The 18,845-nt window shown below is 55.2% G+C and overlaps 1 protein-coding gene across 8 annotated transcripts in view; it reads right to left on the reverse strand.

The window, feature by feature from the left end:
- The window catches only part of SLC6A9 (solute carrier family 6 member 9), a 30,944-nt gene that overhangs the window by 3,550 nt on the left and 8,549 nt on the right, over nucleotides 1–18,845 (reverse strand). For 3 of the 8 annotated variants that reach the window (XM_036893036.2, XM_036893037.2, XM_036893038.2), the window contains 10 exons: nucleotides 9,622–9,778; nucleotides 8,891–9,022; nucleotides 8,245–8,515; nucleotides 2,341–2,473; nucleotides 2,009–2,143; nucleotides 1,822–1,925; nucleotides 1,210–1,447; nucleotides 987–1,121; nucleotides 775–874; nucleotides 585–685 (listed from right to left, as the gene is read on the reverse strand). In XM_036893036.2, the coding sequence (XP_036748931.2) occupies nucleotides 585–685; nucleotides 775–874; nucleotides 987–1,121; nucleotides 1,210–1,447; nucleotides 1,822–1,925; nucleotides 2,009–2,143; nucleotides 2,341–2,473; nucleotides 8,245–8,515; nucleotides 8,891–9,022; nucleotides 9,622–9,778 (1,506 nt within the window). Of the gene's footprint in view, nucleotides 1–584; nucleotides 686–774; nucleotides 875–986; nucleotides 1,122–1,209; nucleotides 1,448–1,821; nucleotides 1,926–2,008; nucleotides 2,144–2,340; nucleotides 2,474–8,244; nucleotides 8,516–8,890; nucleotides 9,023–9,621; nucleotides 9,779–15,853; nucleotides 15,883–18,845 lie in introns of those variants that run through there. The other 5 variants (XM_036893035.2, XM_036893039.2, XM_036893041.2 and 2 more) reach the window with 5 other exon arrangements.

Consider the following 18,845-nt stretch of genomic DNA (forward strand, 5'->3'; position numbering starts at 1 on the left):
GCTCCCTGATGGAAGCTTCCCAGGTGTTGAATGTTGGTGGAAACCAAGAACTCTTCCTTCCAAGCCAGCCTACTCCCATGCCTGGAAGGCTTAGGAAATTGCCCTTGATCCTGAGCTGACATCTGACATGTACAACTTGCTTCTAGAACATTCATACAATCACACCATGTACCCTGAGCACCTCTATTATGAGGGATTGGAGACAATTGCTCAGCAAGGCTGACACCAGTATCAGTAATGGCTCCTGAAGCTCCCTGGGGACTGTAGGCAGGAACACCAGGGATGGGAGCTGACTCTCAGCTGCTGCCAGCCTGCTTTCCCCTTCTGAGGCTGGGTACTGTCTTCAGCCAAACACAGGGCTCTTGGCTCCCTAACAAGGCCAGGGCCTGGCTGGTTCTGAGGCCCCACATACTTGTCAGACTGTGCAACTTCCTTCAGACTCCCGGGGGCTGGAGGTGTGGGTGTGGAGACCCCAGGGAGCTCTGGCCAGATCGATGGGCTCCTGCTCTCCCTCTGCTGGTTCTTAAAGCAAGAACACTTGCCACGGGGCAGCAGGCGAGGGAGGGGCCAGCTGAGGAACTTACAAAGATGATAGCTGGAGAGACAAAGCGCCAGCAGATCTGGAAGAAGAGGGGTGGTGGGAAGCCCAGCATCATCTGGATGTCCTGGAAGTAGTTCCGGTGCCCTGGAGAGAGCGGGGTCGGTGGGCCTGGCAGGACAGCGCAGGCAGGCTGGGGCTGGGACTCGGGAGGCCACAGAAGCTTGGGCACTTACCATAGATGTACATGATGGACATGCACATGATGCAGGAGATGACAACCAAGGAGAAGCTGGCTGCATAGTTGTCCATCAGAAGCAACCAGTAGATGCCTGCCTATGGGCCAGGCGGCAGCTGAGTCGTGGATGCCGGGGCGAGGCTCCCCTACCCATTATCCACCCCCTCCATACCCTGGCAACTCCTGCCCAGCCTTTCTCTAAGCTCTTACCTGGCTGGTGAGCGGGATGCCCAGCAGGAAGCCAGCCACAGCCACACCCAAAGTCACATAGGTCTTTTTCTGCAAGATCCACTCATTCCCCACCTCATCCACAATGGCCGTGACCAGCGTCTCTAGGAGACAGAACTGCAGGATACGACCATCAGAGCAGAAGCCTGACCTCTGCCCCTGCCTCCGCCCTCCCCACACCACTGGCCCATCCCGTGCCTCGTACCTGCGTGCCCAGCCCCAGCAAGATAAGCATGAAGAAGAAGAGCAGGGACCAGAGTGGGGAGATGGGCAGCAGCGTGAGGGCCTCAGGGTAAGCCACAAAGGCCAGGCCAGGGCCGTGGTCTGCCACGCGGGACACATCCACACCCAGGTGGCCAGCCATGAAGCCCAGGATGGAGAAGATGACGAAGCCAGCGTAGACGCTGGTGGCACAGTTAGTGGTGCTGATGATGATGCTGTCCCTGGCAGGGAGGAGAACAGGTAGAGTTCAGGACTCGCAGCATGCTTCCCACTGCCTGATTTGGGCCAAAGAGAAGACTTGGAGACAGGGAGATTTCTAGAAACGAAGTTGCCTCCGATCTGTTTTCTGGTCTGCTCTGGGCCTTTTTAAGAGTGTTTGAGGCTCTTGCGTCAGACCCCCGAGGCACTGCTTTCTCTACCCCTCTTCTCTCTTCCTTCTCCAGGGACCGGATCCACACCCAGCGTTTCTGGGGCCTCAAGGCCCTGAGCAGAAGGGAGGGCCCTGGTGGGCCAGGGGGCTGCACTGGCGCTGGGGTCAGGATGCGCAGAGTGCAGGCAACAAGGGGCGTCCCCGGGGCTGCAGGGAGGGTCTCACCGGTAACAGTTGTTGTGGAACTTGTTGTAAGAAGCCATGGTGATGAGGCCTCCCCACGCACAGCCCAGCGAGTAGAAGATCTGGGAGGCCGCATCACCCCATACCTGCAGGACCGACAAAGTGCTGTGGTCAGAGGCAGGTGCTCTCTGCGCCTCCCTGTCCCTCCGGGTCACGCTCCACATCCCACCTTGGCCTCCAGGATCTTGTCCCACTGTGGGGTCAGGTAGTACGTGATGCCTGTGAAGGCTCCCTCTAGGGTCACACCGCGGACGAACAGGATGGTCAGCACCACGTAGGGAAATGTGGCCGTGAAGTACACCACCTGGGCGCAAGACAGGCCGCTCGACTTCTCTGGGCATTTCCTGCCCTGGGCCCACCTCCTGGCCCCCAACCACCACCGGCCCTCTGGTCCCTCTCCCCATCCTTCAGCACCCCCCCCCCCCACAAAGCCCTGGTAGGGAGGTGGGAAGGCAGGATCTTTCTGGGTGGGTGCAGACCCTGCTGGGGAGGGGTACTTACTTTCCCTGAAGACTTAACCCCGCGGATAAGGCAGAGGAAGACGACCACCCAGGAGACACCGAGGCAGCCAAGGAGGGGCAATCGCACCTCTCCAAAGTCCCCGATGTCATCTGACAGCTTCAGCACATAGAGCCTGGGGAGGGGGATACTCTGTCATGCAGGGTTGGCCCCTGCCATCCAGCAACAAATACCTAAGGCCCAGAGCCCCGTCTGTCAGCTCCGTCCTTTCTCCTGAGGTCCCAGCTGCCAGCTTGAATGATAAGGGAGACAGTGTGGGCCCAGCCCCCTCCACCTGCTATTTCAGGGAGTTCACTGCTTGAAGCCTGGAGCTCCCAGGACCTTCAAGAGCACCTGGAGGCCACACCTGGGCCTGGGCCAGCCTCCTCAGCCCCTGGGGCGTGGAGGTCTCCCTGTCCCTCAGGCCCACCCCAGGCCCTAGCTTGTGCATTTCTCCCTTTAAGAATGCCCTCTCCTCCAGACTAGACACATCCTATCAGACATCACCTCCTTCAGGAAGTCTTCTGTGAGCTCTCCATCCAAACCAACCTCCTCTATCTCTGATGAACCACGGGAGGCTGTGGAGTGCTGAATAAAGACACGAGGCTCTAGAGCTCACAGGCCTAAGCTAGAACATAAATTCCTCCCCTATGGGTGCATGCCTCTATCTGGCACCCTATGCCATGCCAGGCCCTATGTTTGGTGCTGGGCATAGAGACATGGATCAGACATCGTGGACACTGACTGGAGGGGCATCTCAGCCCCATGGGGAGAGGTACACTGGAAGGTTTCCCAGGAGAGGGGAGGCTTGAGCTAAGTTTTGAGGAATGGGGAAGAGGTGGGTGAAAAGGTGTGAACATGAGTACCAGGCTGAGGGAACAGTATGCAGCTGGATGGGGTCAAGAAACAGTACAACCCAGCCTGGGCATGTCAGGAGTTAGGAAGGCTGGAAGAGAAGGTGGAGGCAGTAGAGGAGGATGAGTGATATGAGAAACTGCAAAGTCAAAGCTGAGAAGTTTGCATTATATTCTGAGGGCACTGGGAAGCTTCTGAAGGTTTTTTATAAGAGCACTCTTGGGGTCTCTCCTTGCTCAAAACCGTGCAGCAATTCCCATCTCTTGCCATGGAAAAGCCAAAGTCCTTAAAGTAGCTACACGGGCTTGTGTGATCCAGTGCTTCCTACCTGCCAGTGCTACTCTCCCCTTGGCTCACTGCTCCAGCTGCACTGGGCTTCTCATTGTTCCCTGGACATGACAGACATGCCCCAACCTCAGGGCCTTTGCATGTCCTATTCCCTCTGTCTAGAGTGCTTTTTTCCCAAATATCCATACCTATACATGGGCGTGGGACCTCAGCAGTCACACAGGGCCCTGTGCTTAAAAGGACCTGTGCTTGGTTTAATGCTCTGCCATTACCATCTTGAAATTCTTAATACATTTGAACACGGGGCCGCATACTTTTGTTTTGCCTTGGGCCCCACAAATTATACAGCTGGGCTTCTCAACATGGCCCCCCTCCCTACTTCCTTCAGGGCTCTGCTCAGGGATCCTCTTCACAAAGGGGCTTTCTCTGGCTACCCTGCTTAAAACTGCAGCCCTGGCCCCAGCCCAGCATTTCTGACCCACTTTGCTATGTTCTCCACAGCACATGTCTCCTTCTTTGGAACTGTAAATTTTACCCATTTATTTTGTGGGTCATCTGTTCTCTATGGAGGCAATGGCTTTTGTCTGTTTTGTTCCCTGCTATATCCCCAGTACCTACCAAGATGCCTGGTACAGTACAGTGCTTGATACATATTTTTTGAATGGATATTGTAGTAAATGGACTGGGAGGTAAAAAGGGGAGAGCTTGAAAGGAGACCAGTTAGGTTGTCGCAGTTGTCCAGCTAGAAGTGATGAGCAAGAGACAAGCACTTGAGCCTCAGTTTCCTCATCTGTGAAACAGGCATACTAACACCAACCTAGAAAAACCTGTAGATAAATATATGTGAATACAGGCTCCCTTCTTACAGTTAGGACCACTCAGCATAGCTTATAGGCTGTCCTCTATCACTTTTAGCTATATTCACTTTTTTTTTCCAAATCAGTTCTCAGATCTTGCGGCATTTAATACCTTGTGATGAGGTGTTACCCCTCATGGTACAGTGTAGCCAGGCCTGGGATTTAGTGTTTGCTTGACCAGTCACTCGGCCAGCCTCCTCTCTGCCTCTAATCTTCCCCTAGGTCGCCTTTCACACAGTGTCCTGCAGGGAGTGCTGTCCAGCACATCCCTCTCATGCCCAACTCTCACCCAGAGATGGTTCATTCAATAAGCATCAGAGCCAGGCCCTGGGCTAGACCCTCTCCAGGCTCTTAGTGGATGGAACCAACAACAAAGGCATGGAGGAAGTTCAGGAGCTGTGGGACCACCAAGGAGAGGCTCCTGGTCTTCAGCAGTGCTTTCCAATCTTTTTTCCTTTGTGGCATACAGAAAAATATATTTTGGGTCCATTGGGGTAAATAGACAAAGTCACTCAAAGTTGAAGGCAACTGGTCTGGGGGCTCCAGGCTGCCCAGGCCCCACCCAGTGGGCACACCCATTCAGGGCACATCTGTGTTGGAAAGCTCTGCCCTCCAGAATAGCCACACGGTCCTCCTCCTACCACTACTCAGAGTTACTTTATTTTACCAGCATTCAAAGTAAATAAACTATTTCTTGTTCAAAAGGAAAACTTAGTCTAATTATGTATGTCAAACAGATTGTGTTTCATATATTTTTTATTGCAAGAGTATAGCATTACCATATTAGAGATTAAAGAGTTTAGAAGGCTAGCCTGGGAACCAAATAATGAATTGTACCTTTCTTTTTATGGCACCAAATTTAGTTTTTTGTTTTATTTTGTTTTTGGACCATGTGCTTTTGAGATCAAACAATTAATGTAAGAATTTTTGGAACCTGACATAGTTGTAAATTGGTTCTTGATGCATAACATCTCTGGAATTATTCTGCATTATTTTTTAATTTTCCCAACCAGATGGTAAATGGCTTGAAAACAGGATGCCCTAATCTATTTCTTTACATCTCCAGCAGTGGCCATCATGCTTAACTGAGCACCTGTCACCGTCTGTAGTGATTTATGCTGTGTTATCTCATTTCATCTTTAAAACAAGGTAGGTGTGGTAACCACCTCCATTTAATGGATGAACAATTGAGACTTAGAGAAATTTGGTGACCTCTCAAGGCCATACAGCTGGTAAGTGACAGAGGCAGGACTCTGACTTCAGAGCTGCCATGTAGACACTGGGAGAGGAATTGCTGGGCTCCATGTCCCCCTGGGTATTAGGTGCTCTGCTGGAGGTAAGCAGGATGTGGTCATACGCTTAGGGTCTAATAGCAGGAGTCAGACCAGCACCCAGAGGCCTATGAAACATAACTGTGAAGGGGCTGTGAGGGAGGGAGCACTGTGGGTCAGAAGGGTGAGCATGAGGCTCATAAACCTGCCCTCTGAGCTTCCCTGGCTTTAGAGGAGTCACTTAACCGTTCCTTTGGCTTGCTTTCCTCATTGGTAAAATGGGAATATTTTATAACACCTGAACCATCTACCTAAGGGGGTTGCTGTGGGGCTCAAATGAGATCATGCAGCTCTCCAAGGGGCTGTGGAGAGTGGGGACCCAGAACACCTGTAGAGAGTTACTTCACGCTGCCTGATTCCCACCAGGCACTGGGCACAGAGGAGAATACACTTCCTGATGCAGAATTGCTGCCTTGTTCCTTAACCTCTGAATGTCAGTCTCTGAATCTGAAAATAGGGATAATACTATATGAGATAATATGCGTGGCTCATAGGAAGTGCCCAAGAATAGGGATGCTTGCTCTGCTCACATCCTTGCTGAAGCCAGCCTGGGCCGTCCTCTCAAGGGTCATTTCCCAGGCTCCCCAGGAGGGGGCAGCAGGGAGCCATGCTGCAGGGCAGGAGTCCTGCCTCGAACTGCAGCTGGTTAGGCAGCCCGGCTCCAGCCCCTGCCGGAGTAGAGTTCAACTGGCCACCCGATGAGCCCCCAACCCACAACCAGTTTCCTTTGAGGGCTCTTCCCCTCTGGTCACACTAGGTGAACCATCCAGAGCTTTGTCCTGGGTGGCTCTACCTGGCCAGGAATCCCAGGCAGATGGCCCCTGGGGTGAGAGCTTCTGGAGCATCTCTGGGGGTATGGATGGGGCTTGGTGCTTCTGCGGGCTTCCAAGAAGGCTCATCCCCTGTCCTGACCGAGTTGTCCAGTCCGTACCACACCTCAAATTGGCGGCTGTTTGCTTAGTTTTCCCATTAGATGTGAGCTCTGTGAGGGCAGGGTCTGTGTCAGTGCCAGCTCTGTCTCCCCTTGGAGTACAGTGCCTGGCACCTCCTTGGTGCTTAAGAAAAGATCTGTCCGGTGACCGAGCACCTGAGTCTGCCCAGAGGGTTTTGTTGCCTCGCACACGCAGGCAGTGGCTCTGCTGCCTACACCATGAGCTCCTGAGGGGGGCGACCACAGCCATTTTTGAATGCCTACAGCCCAGCACAGAGGCTGGCACAGGGAAGCGTGACCCTGTAGGGTCTGAGAACTGGTGCTGGGCTTAGAGGATATCAACCTGCTAGGGCTTCAAGTATCACTAGGGCTTGGCCATCTCACCTATGGCTCTTTTCCACACAGTGGAGAAAGCCTCAAGCCCTTAGCCTGGCATGGGGAGCCCTGTGCTTTAGGCTGCCTCTGGTCTCTTCTGTGTTAATACTCAGTGCTCACCTGTCCCTGACTTCAGCTCCAGTCTGCTACTTCCTGGCCTCAGCTCACCTGCCCTTGTCTCTCCCAATCCGTTCTGCACTTCCCTCTCTCTGGGAAGCCTTCTTGACCACCTACTCTTACCTGCATCCCCTTAGAAATAACCGCCACCCCCTCTGTGCCCCCACCACACTTCTGCATATACCTTCCCTGAGGCACCTGACCTTTTTATGTACAGTATCATGTCATCTGCAAATAGTGACAGTTTAACTTCTTCTTTACCAATCTGGATTCCTTGTATTTTTTTGTTTTGTCTGATTAGCTAGCCCACTAGACTGTGAACTTCTAGGCCAGGGGCTCTGGGCCATCCCTACCCTGTGGGCACATGAGACTGGCAGAGCAGACACCATAAATGTTTATGGAATGAATGAAGAGGCCTACCCACCAGTCCCTAAAGCCCTCTTCCCATGGGTTCCTCAACAGGACATGGGTAATTTCCTCTAGGATGTTCTGCTGAGCCCTCATACCACCCAGCTGTGGCAAGGTGTTCCAGAACACCTCCAGTTGCAGCTTCTCTTCAGCCAGCCCTGAGACACCCATCTCTGTCACTAGGGACAGAGTGGTGTCAGGCTGTCTTTCCTAAGAACAGCTTGATGACGACAGTCCTGGGCACAGGAAACTCCCATGCCCCTTAAGTCTAAACTTAATTCCTCTAAGTTCTCCAAGAAGTCCAGTACCCCCTCCTAGGCTGCTTCATGGCCCATGAGCTCCGCACACACCTGTTACTCTCATTGGAACAGGCTCTCCTCGGTCTCAGGACTGCTGACTCAGCCTCTGCTCATCTGGGACCCAGGGCCTTTGCCCATGCTGTTCTTCCCATTAGGAAGTCACTCCCTATTCCCTGACTCTCCTCTGCAGAACTGCCTGACTGCTGGAGCCCTTGCTCACTGCTACTTTGTAAGGACATCCCCACTCAACAACCCATCTTCTGTTGTTCTCTGGCGAGTCAGCCTTTTCTCCTGAATCACTCTGTGAATTCCAAAACCTCTTCACATACCTCTACCCTGCTCCTTCCCAGCACCCTACCTAGTCTGCAGAGGGTTACCTGATGGTGAGAGGGAGGGCTGAGGGCTGGCACCGGTGTCCCCCAGCCCAGGTCCATCAGGAGCCTCACCTCCAGTACTCCTCACTGGGGCTGGTCCTTTGGAGGGTGTGGTTGAGCAGGTGGGAGAGGTTGCCGGGCAGGGTGGCAGGCTGGGAGCCGTTGGTGAGGTTGGAGGTGTCCAGCACGCCGGCACAGTCAGGCGTGTTCCAGGGGTTACTGCAGTAGGCCCAGGGCAGCACGTGCGTCATGGATGAGAAGAAGTAGTAGAAGGCGATGCAGATGACCACGTTGTAGTAAATGCCGATGTACGTAGACACCACCATCATGCCGTAGCCCACACCTGGGGAGGACGCGGGAATGAAGCCCCACACATCTTGTTGAAGGAGGTAAGGTTAATTTTGAAGGGCCCAAAGGGTGGGCTTTCGTGGAGGGCCGCAGTAGGGATGGGTCAAGGGGCAGGGGCACACCAGGGGCCAAAGGGGTTTTGTGTGTACACGTGAAAGGAGGGGAGAGTGGAGGCCAAGTAAACAGGGATCCTGGCATGTGTCCATAGCCTTGGCCATTGATGTGAGGCTTGGGGTCAGCACCAGGGCTCCACGGGGGTTGGTGTGTTTATACAGATGGGAGAATCAGCATGGCCCGCAGAGGCGTGTGTGTGTGTGTTTGTGTGTGTGTGTGTGTGTGTGTGTGTGTGTGTACCCCACCCAGGCCTCACCTTTGAACATGGGGCTGATCCTCCAGACCCCTAGGCAGCCCTGACTTGCAAACTGGCCAAAAGAGAGTTCCATGAAGAAGAGAGGGATCCCGCAGAATATCAGCATGATGAAGTAAGGGAACATGAAGGCGCCTGGCAGGCAGGGAGAGGGCTGGCTCAGGGGCAGGCTTGGGGGATCCCACCCTCTTCCTGCTCAGAACCCAACAGCATAACCTCTGCAACTGGCTAGGACCCAAGGAGGGTGCGACGTGCACTGAGTAGGAGCCCGGGCCTGAGGTCCACTACCCACAGCCTATATCTCAACTTGACAGAGGCTCCCTGGAAAGTCTGCTCTGAGCAGAACTCAGACCCCAGAGCCACAATGTTTGGCTTTGATGGCTTAATCAAGCAATTGCACAGATGTAAGTCCCTGGGATCCTCAAATGTCCCTGAAACATTTGGAGGGCTATTGAAACATGGCAGGTGTAAGACAGGGGTGGAGGCAGGCTGGGGAGCTTTTCTCCACCTTCCTCACCTCCAGGGAGCAGGCTGGCAGCATCAGGGGGTGGTCTGTGCCTTAGGTAAAGGGTACCTAAGCTGGGGATGGGGGCAAAGGAGAACAGGGCCGGAGGCCAGCCTGTCCAAAATGGGTCTGCCTCCTGTCCAAAATGGGTCTGCCTCAGAGAGGTGGCCTGGGCCCTCGTGGTAGGCTCTATCCAAGCGTTGGTCCCTGCCCTGTGCCCACTGGGTACCTCCCCCGTTGCGATAGCAGAGGTATGGGAAGCGCCACACATTGCCCAGGCCTACGGCATAGCCCACGCTCGTCAGTACAAACTCGATCTGGTTGCCCCAGTTGCCCCGTTTGAGGTTCTGGTCCCTCTTGGTGGCCTCGCTGGGCACAGCACCATTCTGTAGGGACAGGAGAGAAGCTACTATCAGCAAGGCATTTGAGCTCCCATGCCTGACCCTCAGGGCTGCCCCCAGTGGGGACACCAGGGACCCTCCAAGCCCCACCCCCACCTCGGGCTTCCCCTCTGCTGGCAGGAGCTGCAGAGCAGGCCTGGCAGAAAGGGGAGAAGGGAGGAGCAGCTGCCAGAGGGTGCCAAGCAGGGCCTTCCTCACCAGCCCCCCAGCACCCCGTGCCAGGGGCACCAGCCCACCTGAGGAGCTACTGCCAATATCGGAGAGGTGGGACACTGAGGGGGAACTGCAGTTGAGAGCCCCAGATCCCACCCCTCCAAATTCTCCCCTCTCCCTCTGGGTGAGCATCTGGGAGCAGCTGAGCCTCATACCAAGCAGCCAAGTCGGGTTGGGCACAAAGGGGCCTGTGTCCAGACAGCCCCCCCCACCCGCCGCCGCCACATCGCCAGGCTGAGCACGCTGCCCTGCGGCAGGCGGCTGTGGGGGAGGGGAGGCTGGACCCCTGCCCCAGCTGAAGGCATTTTCCTGAGGGCACAGGGTGGGCACGGCTGTGGGGTAGGGACATGAGGGCAGCCAGTGAGCTGGGTCAGACCTAGTGAGGGCATACTCAGGCTCAGGGTGGGAGGGCCCAGGGGAACCATTGCTAGTGCCCTTGGCTGGGGAGGGGGCCCTGGGGAAGCTGACCTGGGCTAGGTGGTGTTGGCCATGAGTTGGGGGAGGAGACCAGAGTTGTAGGCACCACACCAGACTTGGAGGACAGACTCTGCTAAGGGAGACAGATGGAGTGACTCTGGAATAGGGTCTCTGAGCTTAGATGGGGTGGGCTGCAGTGGAGAGAGCTGGGCAGGAGGGGCTGATGAGGGGATTTGCCCCAAGGAAGGATGCTGGGCCTACCTTGGGGAACAGCAGGGCTGGGCTGGGGGGCTTCTGAGGACAGCCCCTTTTGGAATCCCAAACCCAGAGCTGGAACTGGCTCAGTAAGGGCCTTTATAAGTGTGAACGTGCCCCCTCCCTGTACCATGTCCCTTCCACTCCCTCCCCTAGTGAGCAGGACGTCAGGCCACCCTGAGCCAGAGCCCAAGGAGTCAGAGGGCCTAAGAGACATAGGGACCCCAAGAGCCCCCAATAGAGAAGCACAGAGTCCTTGAGTGACAGAGCAGCCTCCCAGAGATGGGCTAGTCTCCTGAGAGAAATGGACAGGAGTCCCTGGAAGAGACCCAGGATCAGAAACAGAGGAGCACAGCCCCTAAGGATGCAGCGACGCCGATCCTCAGCTTGAAAGAGACATATTCAAGGAACATCATGCTGCCCAATAAACAAAGAGGCTTGGTGCTTTGAAATGCTGTCAGACCCTGACCCTGACCGACAAACGAGAAGGGAGGAATGGCCTCACTGGGACCTATGCACCTTCCAGAAAGGCCCAGTTTGGAATGCAGACATAGGAGGCACCAGCGCCTGACGGAGGCCCCGGCCACGCACCCTTTGCTCCCATGGTGCGCACACTTTGCCGCTTCGGGCTTGCACACTGTGGCTCCACAGCAGAGACACCTTTGTGGAGTGACCACCCTGCACACCCAACCCAGTATTACCTCCAGAGGAGACGCTGACCCCTTACTTCCTGGGAGGTTTGGAGGCATAGCACCAGGAACTGTGGGGTCCCCTTCAAGGGACACCCAGAGCAAGTTGGCAGGCTGTGTACATTCATTCATGCAACCACAGAGATTTCCTAACACCTACTGTGTGTCAGGTCCTGAACTAGACATTGGGAATTCAGCAGTGAACAAAACAGACTCCCCTACTCATTCGGAGCTAGAAGTCTGGTTGGGGAACAAGACATTAATGAGCTAAACAAATACATAACTTTTACATGCAACTTCAGTGTGACCACAAGAGGGAATTTCTCAAGTCCCAAGAGTAAGGAAGAAGGACAAGGAGTGGGGTGGGGGCAGGGTGAGGTCAGGGAAGGCCTCCCTAAGCGAAAAGGCTTGAAGGCCAGTGTGATTCTGGGAAAGGGTGGCTCATGGCCCGCGGTGCTGTATGTGACAGGCCCCTACAGATAGGATTCTTGGCTCTGGGGCCTGAGACTGTCACCACTTCCCAGGGGCTTCTTTGGGGCAGGCCTAGCAGGGTTGGAGGGCATTTTTTGGGAGGGTGTGATGTCTTCTTGGGGTAGTTAATCCATTTCCAAATAAATCCTGGCCAAATAGGGCACCTATATGTTCATCCTACAATAACAGTTTTATTCTGTCCAAGACTTGTTTACTTAGGGGCACAATGGGGTATTGTGGCAGCTGCAGAGTATGTGTGTGGGGCCAGGAAGCGGCAGTCACAGTGGTAAAAGAGACAACTGAAGATCCATGACTGGCCTCAAGGGCAGGACAAGGGCAAAGCCCCTTGCAGAGACCTGTGTCCCCTAGGCTTGAAGTTTGAGGCCCCTGTCCTGGCCCAGCCCTCTGACCAAATCCAGCTGCAGGACCGGACTTGGATCTCTGAGATCTACTCCTTCCCTGGTGTGGATGGGGACAGGGAGGACAGTGATGTCCCCAGCCACGTGCCATAGGCAGCCGCTTGACTGAGCCCTCAAGAGCCAGCCGCTACTCTGTTAATGAGCAGCACGCCGCTGAGCCTTGAGCTGACCAGTTCAGCTATGCTGGCCAGAGCCCCTGGGACAGGGGCCTGGAACCGGGAGGTGGGGACTGGGCTCTGGCGGGCAGTCCCTGACAACACTAGGGATCTGCTGTGCGGAAGGAGCTGGAGGTCAGTGAAGTAACACCCTGCAAGCAGTGTGGGAAGAGCCCAGCAGGAGCAGCTGCTCCCTGTCCCTGAGTGTCAGCACTGTGGGGCCCCGACTGCAGGAGCCGTGGATGGGCACTGCCCTGGGAGCCTCGCCCCCAGCGAGGCCTCAGGCTTCAATTCCAGTTATGTTGACGCGGCTTGGCTGGTAAGTGCTCAGCTCTCAGAGGAGGGAGCAAGCCTACCTTTTGCCAAGCACAGGGGAGGACAGGATCTCCAAAATGCTCTGCGGGGGTTCTGGGGGCCCAAGTTCCCTCCTTCCCTGGCCCTTCTCTGGGGACACCCCTTAGCTTCCTTTTAGGTGAGCAAAGCCTACAGTGGGCAAGCCTTTTTCAATGCTGCATAGTTTTTTTCTCTCCTTGCATAATCTTCCCTATTCTGAGTCTTTCATTTTCTTGATCTGCTGTGTAGATGGCTGCCCCATTGATATTAACCGTCTCTGCAGGGGCCGTAGGCACCGAGGTGCCCACCAAAGGACCCGTTTGTGGTCACGGTTTGACCTAGACCAGCCGCCTGTCTGCCTGGCCCAGCTCAGCCTCACCATCTGGCCAGGCTCCAGGCTTCTGCTGCCCGCCGTCACCCACTTCCCACTGTCTGCTTCTTGCTGCTCTCTCTCCCTCCCTCACACCTCAGTGGTGAACTAAACTGTGGTGACATGGTACCCCTTTGGGTTGGCACCTCCTCCCCAGATTCCCCGATAGCCTCGATCCTCACCTCTGCCCACCCCTCCCACCCCCGACCATGGGCCAGGTAAGTGGTCTTCAGGACAGGGCCGACTTGCCCTGTGTCTGAGTTCCCCCAGTGTAGGCAGAGCGCAGGCTTTGGGGCTTTGTTGCCAAGGCCGAGTGGGGGGAGCTGGCTGATTGTCCTCCATTATGCCCGCTGTGCATAGACGTGCGTGCACACACACAGACACACACACACACGAGACCCTCAGGTGTCCCTTCTCTCAGAAGTGGTCCCCTCAGAGGCAGCAGTGCCTAGCTCTGCACAAGGACCTGTGCACTGTCTTGGGCTAACAACCTCCCACCCCTATCCCTGCCCCGTTGAGTGCGCCACACGGAGCGGTCACTTACATAAGTCTTTTACATAGCCCTCTGCCTAGCTTATTCTCTCCTCTGGAATTAAGGCTGAATGCTCAGCTTTGAGTGCAGAATCCAGATCTCCCACTACGCTCTGAGCTCGGTGGGGCAGGACCCTGTGCTGGGGTTTAAACCCTAATGTTCTAGGATCCTGTGACCCTGGGCAAGTCATTTGTACTCTCAGCATCTCTGTATCCTTGTCTATGAAATCAGGGAGTAGATTAGGCAACCTGAACCGACCTACTAATATTCTGTAATTCTGCCTTGCCTAGAATTTTACTATTTCTGACCTTGCCTTATTGTCCTTTAGTTCCCACTAGCTTTCTAAATGACTTAAAAAAATGTTATTGCTTTTTTTCTGATTATAAATGCATTATAAGCTTATCAGAAAAAAGGAACTGGGAAGTACAGCAAGGTGTAAAGAGGAAACAGAGCCACAAAGCCCGCTCCCAGAGGCACCCACGGCCACATGATTCAGCCCTCCTCTCGTGCTGGGACTCAGAGAGGGCCCAGATTTCTTCCCTGGGTTGTGACTCCACTCTGGCTCCTGATGCCCGCCCTCCTAGATCTGTGTCCACTGGGTATTTTTGTGAATCATGAGCTCCCTCCTCCTGCTCTCAGTGGACACTGAGGAATCCTGGAGCTGCCCTGGCTGGGCGGGCCTCTCTCAGGATCCAGCAGGCTTCTTGTTCAGGACTCTGCAGCCCCAGGGTTTGCTCATGGGATGAAGTCCCATCCAAGACAAACTTTATGGAGGAGAACAGGCAAGACCCCACAGTCCAAACTGACCTTGAGCCAAATCCAGATCACTGGCAACTTTGTCTGAGCCCCAGTGGAATTTAGGCGGAACAGCCATTACAGTAAATTGTGGCTGCCTCAGAAGACCCTACAATTTCCTTGTACTGCTAGATTCTTATTTCTCCAAGTCCTCTCCCATCAGTCCTGGGTCCAGACTGGCTCCTAGGGAGCACCTGCCTTGCAATGACAGGGCCTTGTGTCCTTCATCTGGCTCTGCTTATCCTGTCCAGGGCCAGGGCTGGAGGAGCAGGACCACGGGAAAATCTACCCCGGGCCTGAGCAGTATACACAGGGGGAAACCTCAGAAGGAAAACCTCAGAGCAATCTCTGGGCACCTGTCAGGAGTCCAGGCCTTCATACAGCAGGTGAGAGAGGGTAGGACATGTTCTGTGCAGTTTTGTCTCTGATTAGCAGAGAGAGACCTGCCAATATTGTGGACAGCCAGTGGACAGAAGATGTACCCCAGGCAGGCCAGGCTCCATTCCAGGCCCTAGGGAGCAGTGGTGGGGAGCACTGGGTGGGCCTTCCTCTGCCCTGGAGAAGGCCAGCAGCCCTGCCCTTGCTGTGGCAGCCCTAGGCAGCCTCTACCCAAGTTGGCTGGCAGCAGGTTGGCACTCGGGGAAATGGCTTTGGTTTTTAGCCCTGGCAGTCATGAGGTTTGAGGGCAGTCCTACATAATGCTTCTCCCAAACCCAACCCATGACGTCTCCTCAGAAGACACTCCTTCTCTTGCCTTCTGCAGCTCAAGTCAGGATGCCCTACAGGGGAGGAAAGTGGTTCTCCTGGTCCCCTCATCCTCGCTGCCATCAGCCCCATGGTGCCTGACATTCGCCTCGCCCCAGCTTCCAGGGAAGAGGGCACACAGGCTACCACCCCATCCAGGCACCTGCCCTGGACACTGGTGAATGTTCCGTGGGGTCTCTCTCCTCCTAGCTGACACTCTCAACCCATCCCCTCCCCCATCCTCACCACTGAGTCCATGCACCACATGCCCCTGCCCCCTCACTCTCCCCATAGGAGTAACTGCTGTGGCACAGACAATGTGGCTGTATTGATTAGTACAATTCCTGGGCACCTCCGGCCCGTCTCCCCGGGAGCTAGGACAATGCAGCTTTGATACACAGAGCAGATTCTCAGCAGGTCCTTGGGCTGGGGGAGCCCTCACACCCCCACTAGCCCCCCTGAGGCCCCCACCACCCCGCTACCTCTTCCCACACTCCTTTGCACAGCTGCAACTTTCTGGGTCACTTTTGCTGGTGTCCATCTCCCTCGCTGGCTGTGCCTGTACCTCCCTGGCACAGACCGCTCAGCCCCTCTCCCCACCCCCAGCCCAGCCTCCCAGCCTGCCTGGTGCCAGGGAGGGGGCTAGACCTTCTGGAAGATGACTGACCTGTTCTGGGGAGGAGGGGGCCACAGGTCCGTGAGCCATGGCCATCCCAGTCTGAGCGCCCAGAGCGGAGCTCTGGTGAGTCTCCGCAGCTCATTCACACCTCTGCCAGCTCCCAGCGACACTGCCGCATCCCCTGCCTCTCCCACTGCTGCTGGGCAGCGTCGATTACTTTCACCTCATCTCCTTCCGAAGCTCTGCCTACCCCTCCCCTGGCCCTCCCCCTCCGGCCAGTCCCCATGCAGCCCAGCGCGGGTGCTCCAGAGCTAGAGTGAGGCGTGGGGTTTGTTGTGTTTTTCCCTTGTTCCCAGCAAGTTATTGGAACAAAACACACACACACACACTCACAACCAGAGTGAGGCAGTGTGAGTGCAGGAGAGAGTGAGAGAGCAGCAACCTCTCCTCCCAGAGCCAGCCTCGGGACCCAGATGCTTCTGAGCCCATAAGCGTCCTGCTAGGGTGGCTCAGTGCCATGGGGACTAGTGCTGGTGAAGAGGTAGGAGGAAGTGAGGGCACAGTCCACAGGGCACTACCAAAGCACCTCAGTCTTCTTAGGGTGGTGTGGGCTGCGGGCTGTCTGCCCGGAGTTGGGGGTCCCCCAGGTAGCCAAGATGATGGGGTGTCCCTGTAGGAGCATGTGACTGACTATGCAAGGAAGCTCTGACCTAGTGAACTGCACTCTTACCTGTCCAAAGAAAGATGGCATTGGCCAAGAGGGTGGTCACCACAAAGTGCTGACAAAGTGGGGCCGAGGAACAGGCCCCCTGGGGAGTCCTGCAGCATTGCCCAGAGCCTAAAGTGTTGCTCTGGGAGTGCAGGTGGCAAGGGCTGGGCACTGCCCAGCAGGTGTCACCAAGACCCAACCTATTCCTCTTCTCTGAGGCCACGCTCACTGGTCAGTCTCCAGATGATGCTGAGACACCAACCAGTGGCCAGGAAGGTGGACATGAGTACTCTGGTCCTGGGAAGGCACAGCTCTCTTTGGAAATCAACACGTGGGCAGAGGGCCTGATACATGGTTGGATCTTAGTAAATATCCATCAAATGGAAGCATGCATGGATTCTGATGTAAAGAATAGCTTTCTGGGAGTTTGGTAAGTGTGGTGACCCCACAGGGAACATGGCAGAATGGCATTAAAAAGAAAAGGGCACAGGCTTTAGAGTCAGATAGGTCTGGGTTCAAACCCCAGCTCTGCCAGTTTTTTATCATATCTACCTTAGGGAAGTTACTTAACATGTCTGGTCTCAGTTTCTTCATCTTTAAAATGGGGGTAATATCCATCCATCATTGAACCTAGTGAGCATTTAGTAATAATAGTAGTAGATAATACATATTAAGTGCTTACTATGAGCCAGACACTGTCCTAAACACTTTACATATATTAACTCATTTAACCTTGCCAGTAATCCCTTGATGTAGATACATAATCATCCCCATTTTGGGGAGGGAAGATGGAGACCAGCACTGGCTCAAGCAGGTCTCCTAGGAATGGCCTGAGACCCCCTGACTCAGCCACTCACTGGGCCAGCCCCATGCAGCCAGGTCCCCAGATATGCTCCGCTGACTTCCTGTAGGCGCAGACTGAGGCCAAGGCCCTGGTTGGGCCCCTGGCTCCAGAAAGGCCCAGTCACCCGTGGTGCCCGATGCTCACTTCCACCCAGGGTGGGCTCTGGGCTCTGGATGCCCTGGCCTGGGCAGGGTGCCCAGAACAGGCAGCCCTGGCTGGACAGCTTTCACTGGCTCTGGCCATGGGGACAGGAGACGGCAGCAGCCCAGCTGGGCCCTGGCTGTAATGAGGCCTCATTAGTGGGATCCAGCTGCTCCGGCCCCACTTAGGGAGACTGACTCCCCCAACCCCTGCCTCTGACTTTTCTTAATAAGAGTAGGCCTGCTTCCAGAGGGGCAAGGAGTCTAGCTGCTTTGCTGAGCCCTATGACTCCAGGGGAAGGTCCTGCTGAGCTAGAACTGGGGTTAGAGGGAGGGAAGCTGTGTGAAGGGAGGGGAGGGCACAGGACTGAGTAGGGGGGCTCCACGGCCCCTGGGTCAGATGCAGCAGCGACGGGCAGAAGCTGAAGGGTAGAGGGCACAGCGGAAACCAAGCCCCAGCTATATGTAGGTACATAGGGAAACAAGCCCAAGGGAGAGGGATGGCAGAGTCCTAGGTCCAGAGAGGAGGCCTGAGGAAGGTCAAGCCTTTTCCTCTGGATCTTGATACTGTCCATTTCACTGGGGAGGGGTAAATGCATATCTAGAATCATCTACCTGGTCATCTAGGTCACTGCTGAGGCTGTCCTGGTGAGGAGAGCGCCCACTGTGTGCTAGGCCTTATACAAGAAGAGTTCCCACAGTGTGCCTGCCCCCAAGCTAGGATAATACCTACTGGGTAGAGCCCTGTGCTTGGAAAGCACCCACGGTGTGCCAGGACCCATGTTTGCAGTGCTGACTGTACACCAAGTCCAACACTAGAAGACTACACAGCATGTCAAGTCTGTGCTAAGAGAGTACCCACTGTGTGCCAGCCCCATGCCAGCAAGCCCCTGTGGTGTGCTAGGCCCTATACTAGAGGAGTGCCCCATGTATACCTCACAGGCCAGGACCTGTGAAGACCCACTGTATGCCCAGCCCTGAGCAGGATGAGCACCCACTGTGTGCCTGGCACTGTGATAGCTGAGTACCCACTGCACAAAAGGCTCTATACTAAGGGAGTGCCTACTGTGTGCCAAGTCTGTACTAGTTGAGCACTTGCCACATGCTGGGGGTCTCACACTAGTAGGTGAGTGCCTAGGAGGTGACAGGCTCTCTACCAAGGAAGTGCCCAACATTTGCCAGACCCTGCTTGGTGAGCTCCCAATATGTGCCAAGCCTATACTAGTTGAGTACTTGCCACATGCCAGGACTGGTCTGGGTGAGCACCCACTGTGTGCCAGGACTTGTGATGGATAGCGCAGATAAGATGTGCCCAAACCCTCATGCCAAAGCATAACAGAACCTGTC

The sequence above is a fragment of the Manis pentadactyla genome, chromosome 4 (assembly GCF_030020395.1).
Source record: "Manis pentadactyla isolate mManPen7 chromosome 4, mManPen7.hap1, whole genome shotgun sequence".
Taxonomy (NCBI): Eukaryota; Metazoa; Chordata; class Mammalia; order Pholidota; family Manidae; genus Manis; species Manis pentadactyla.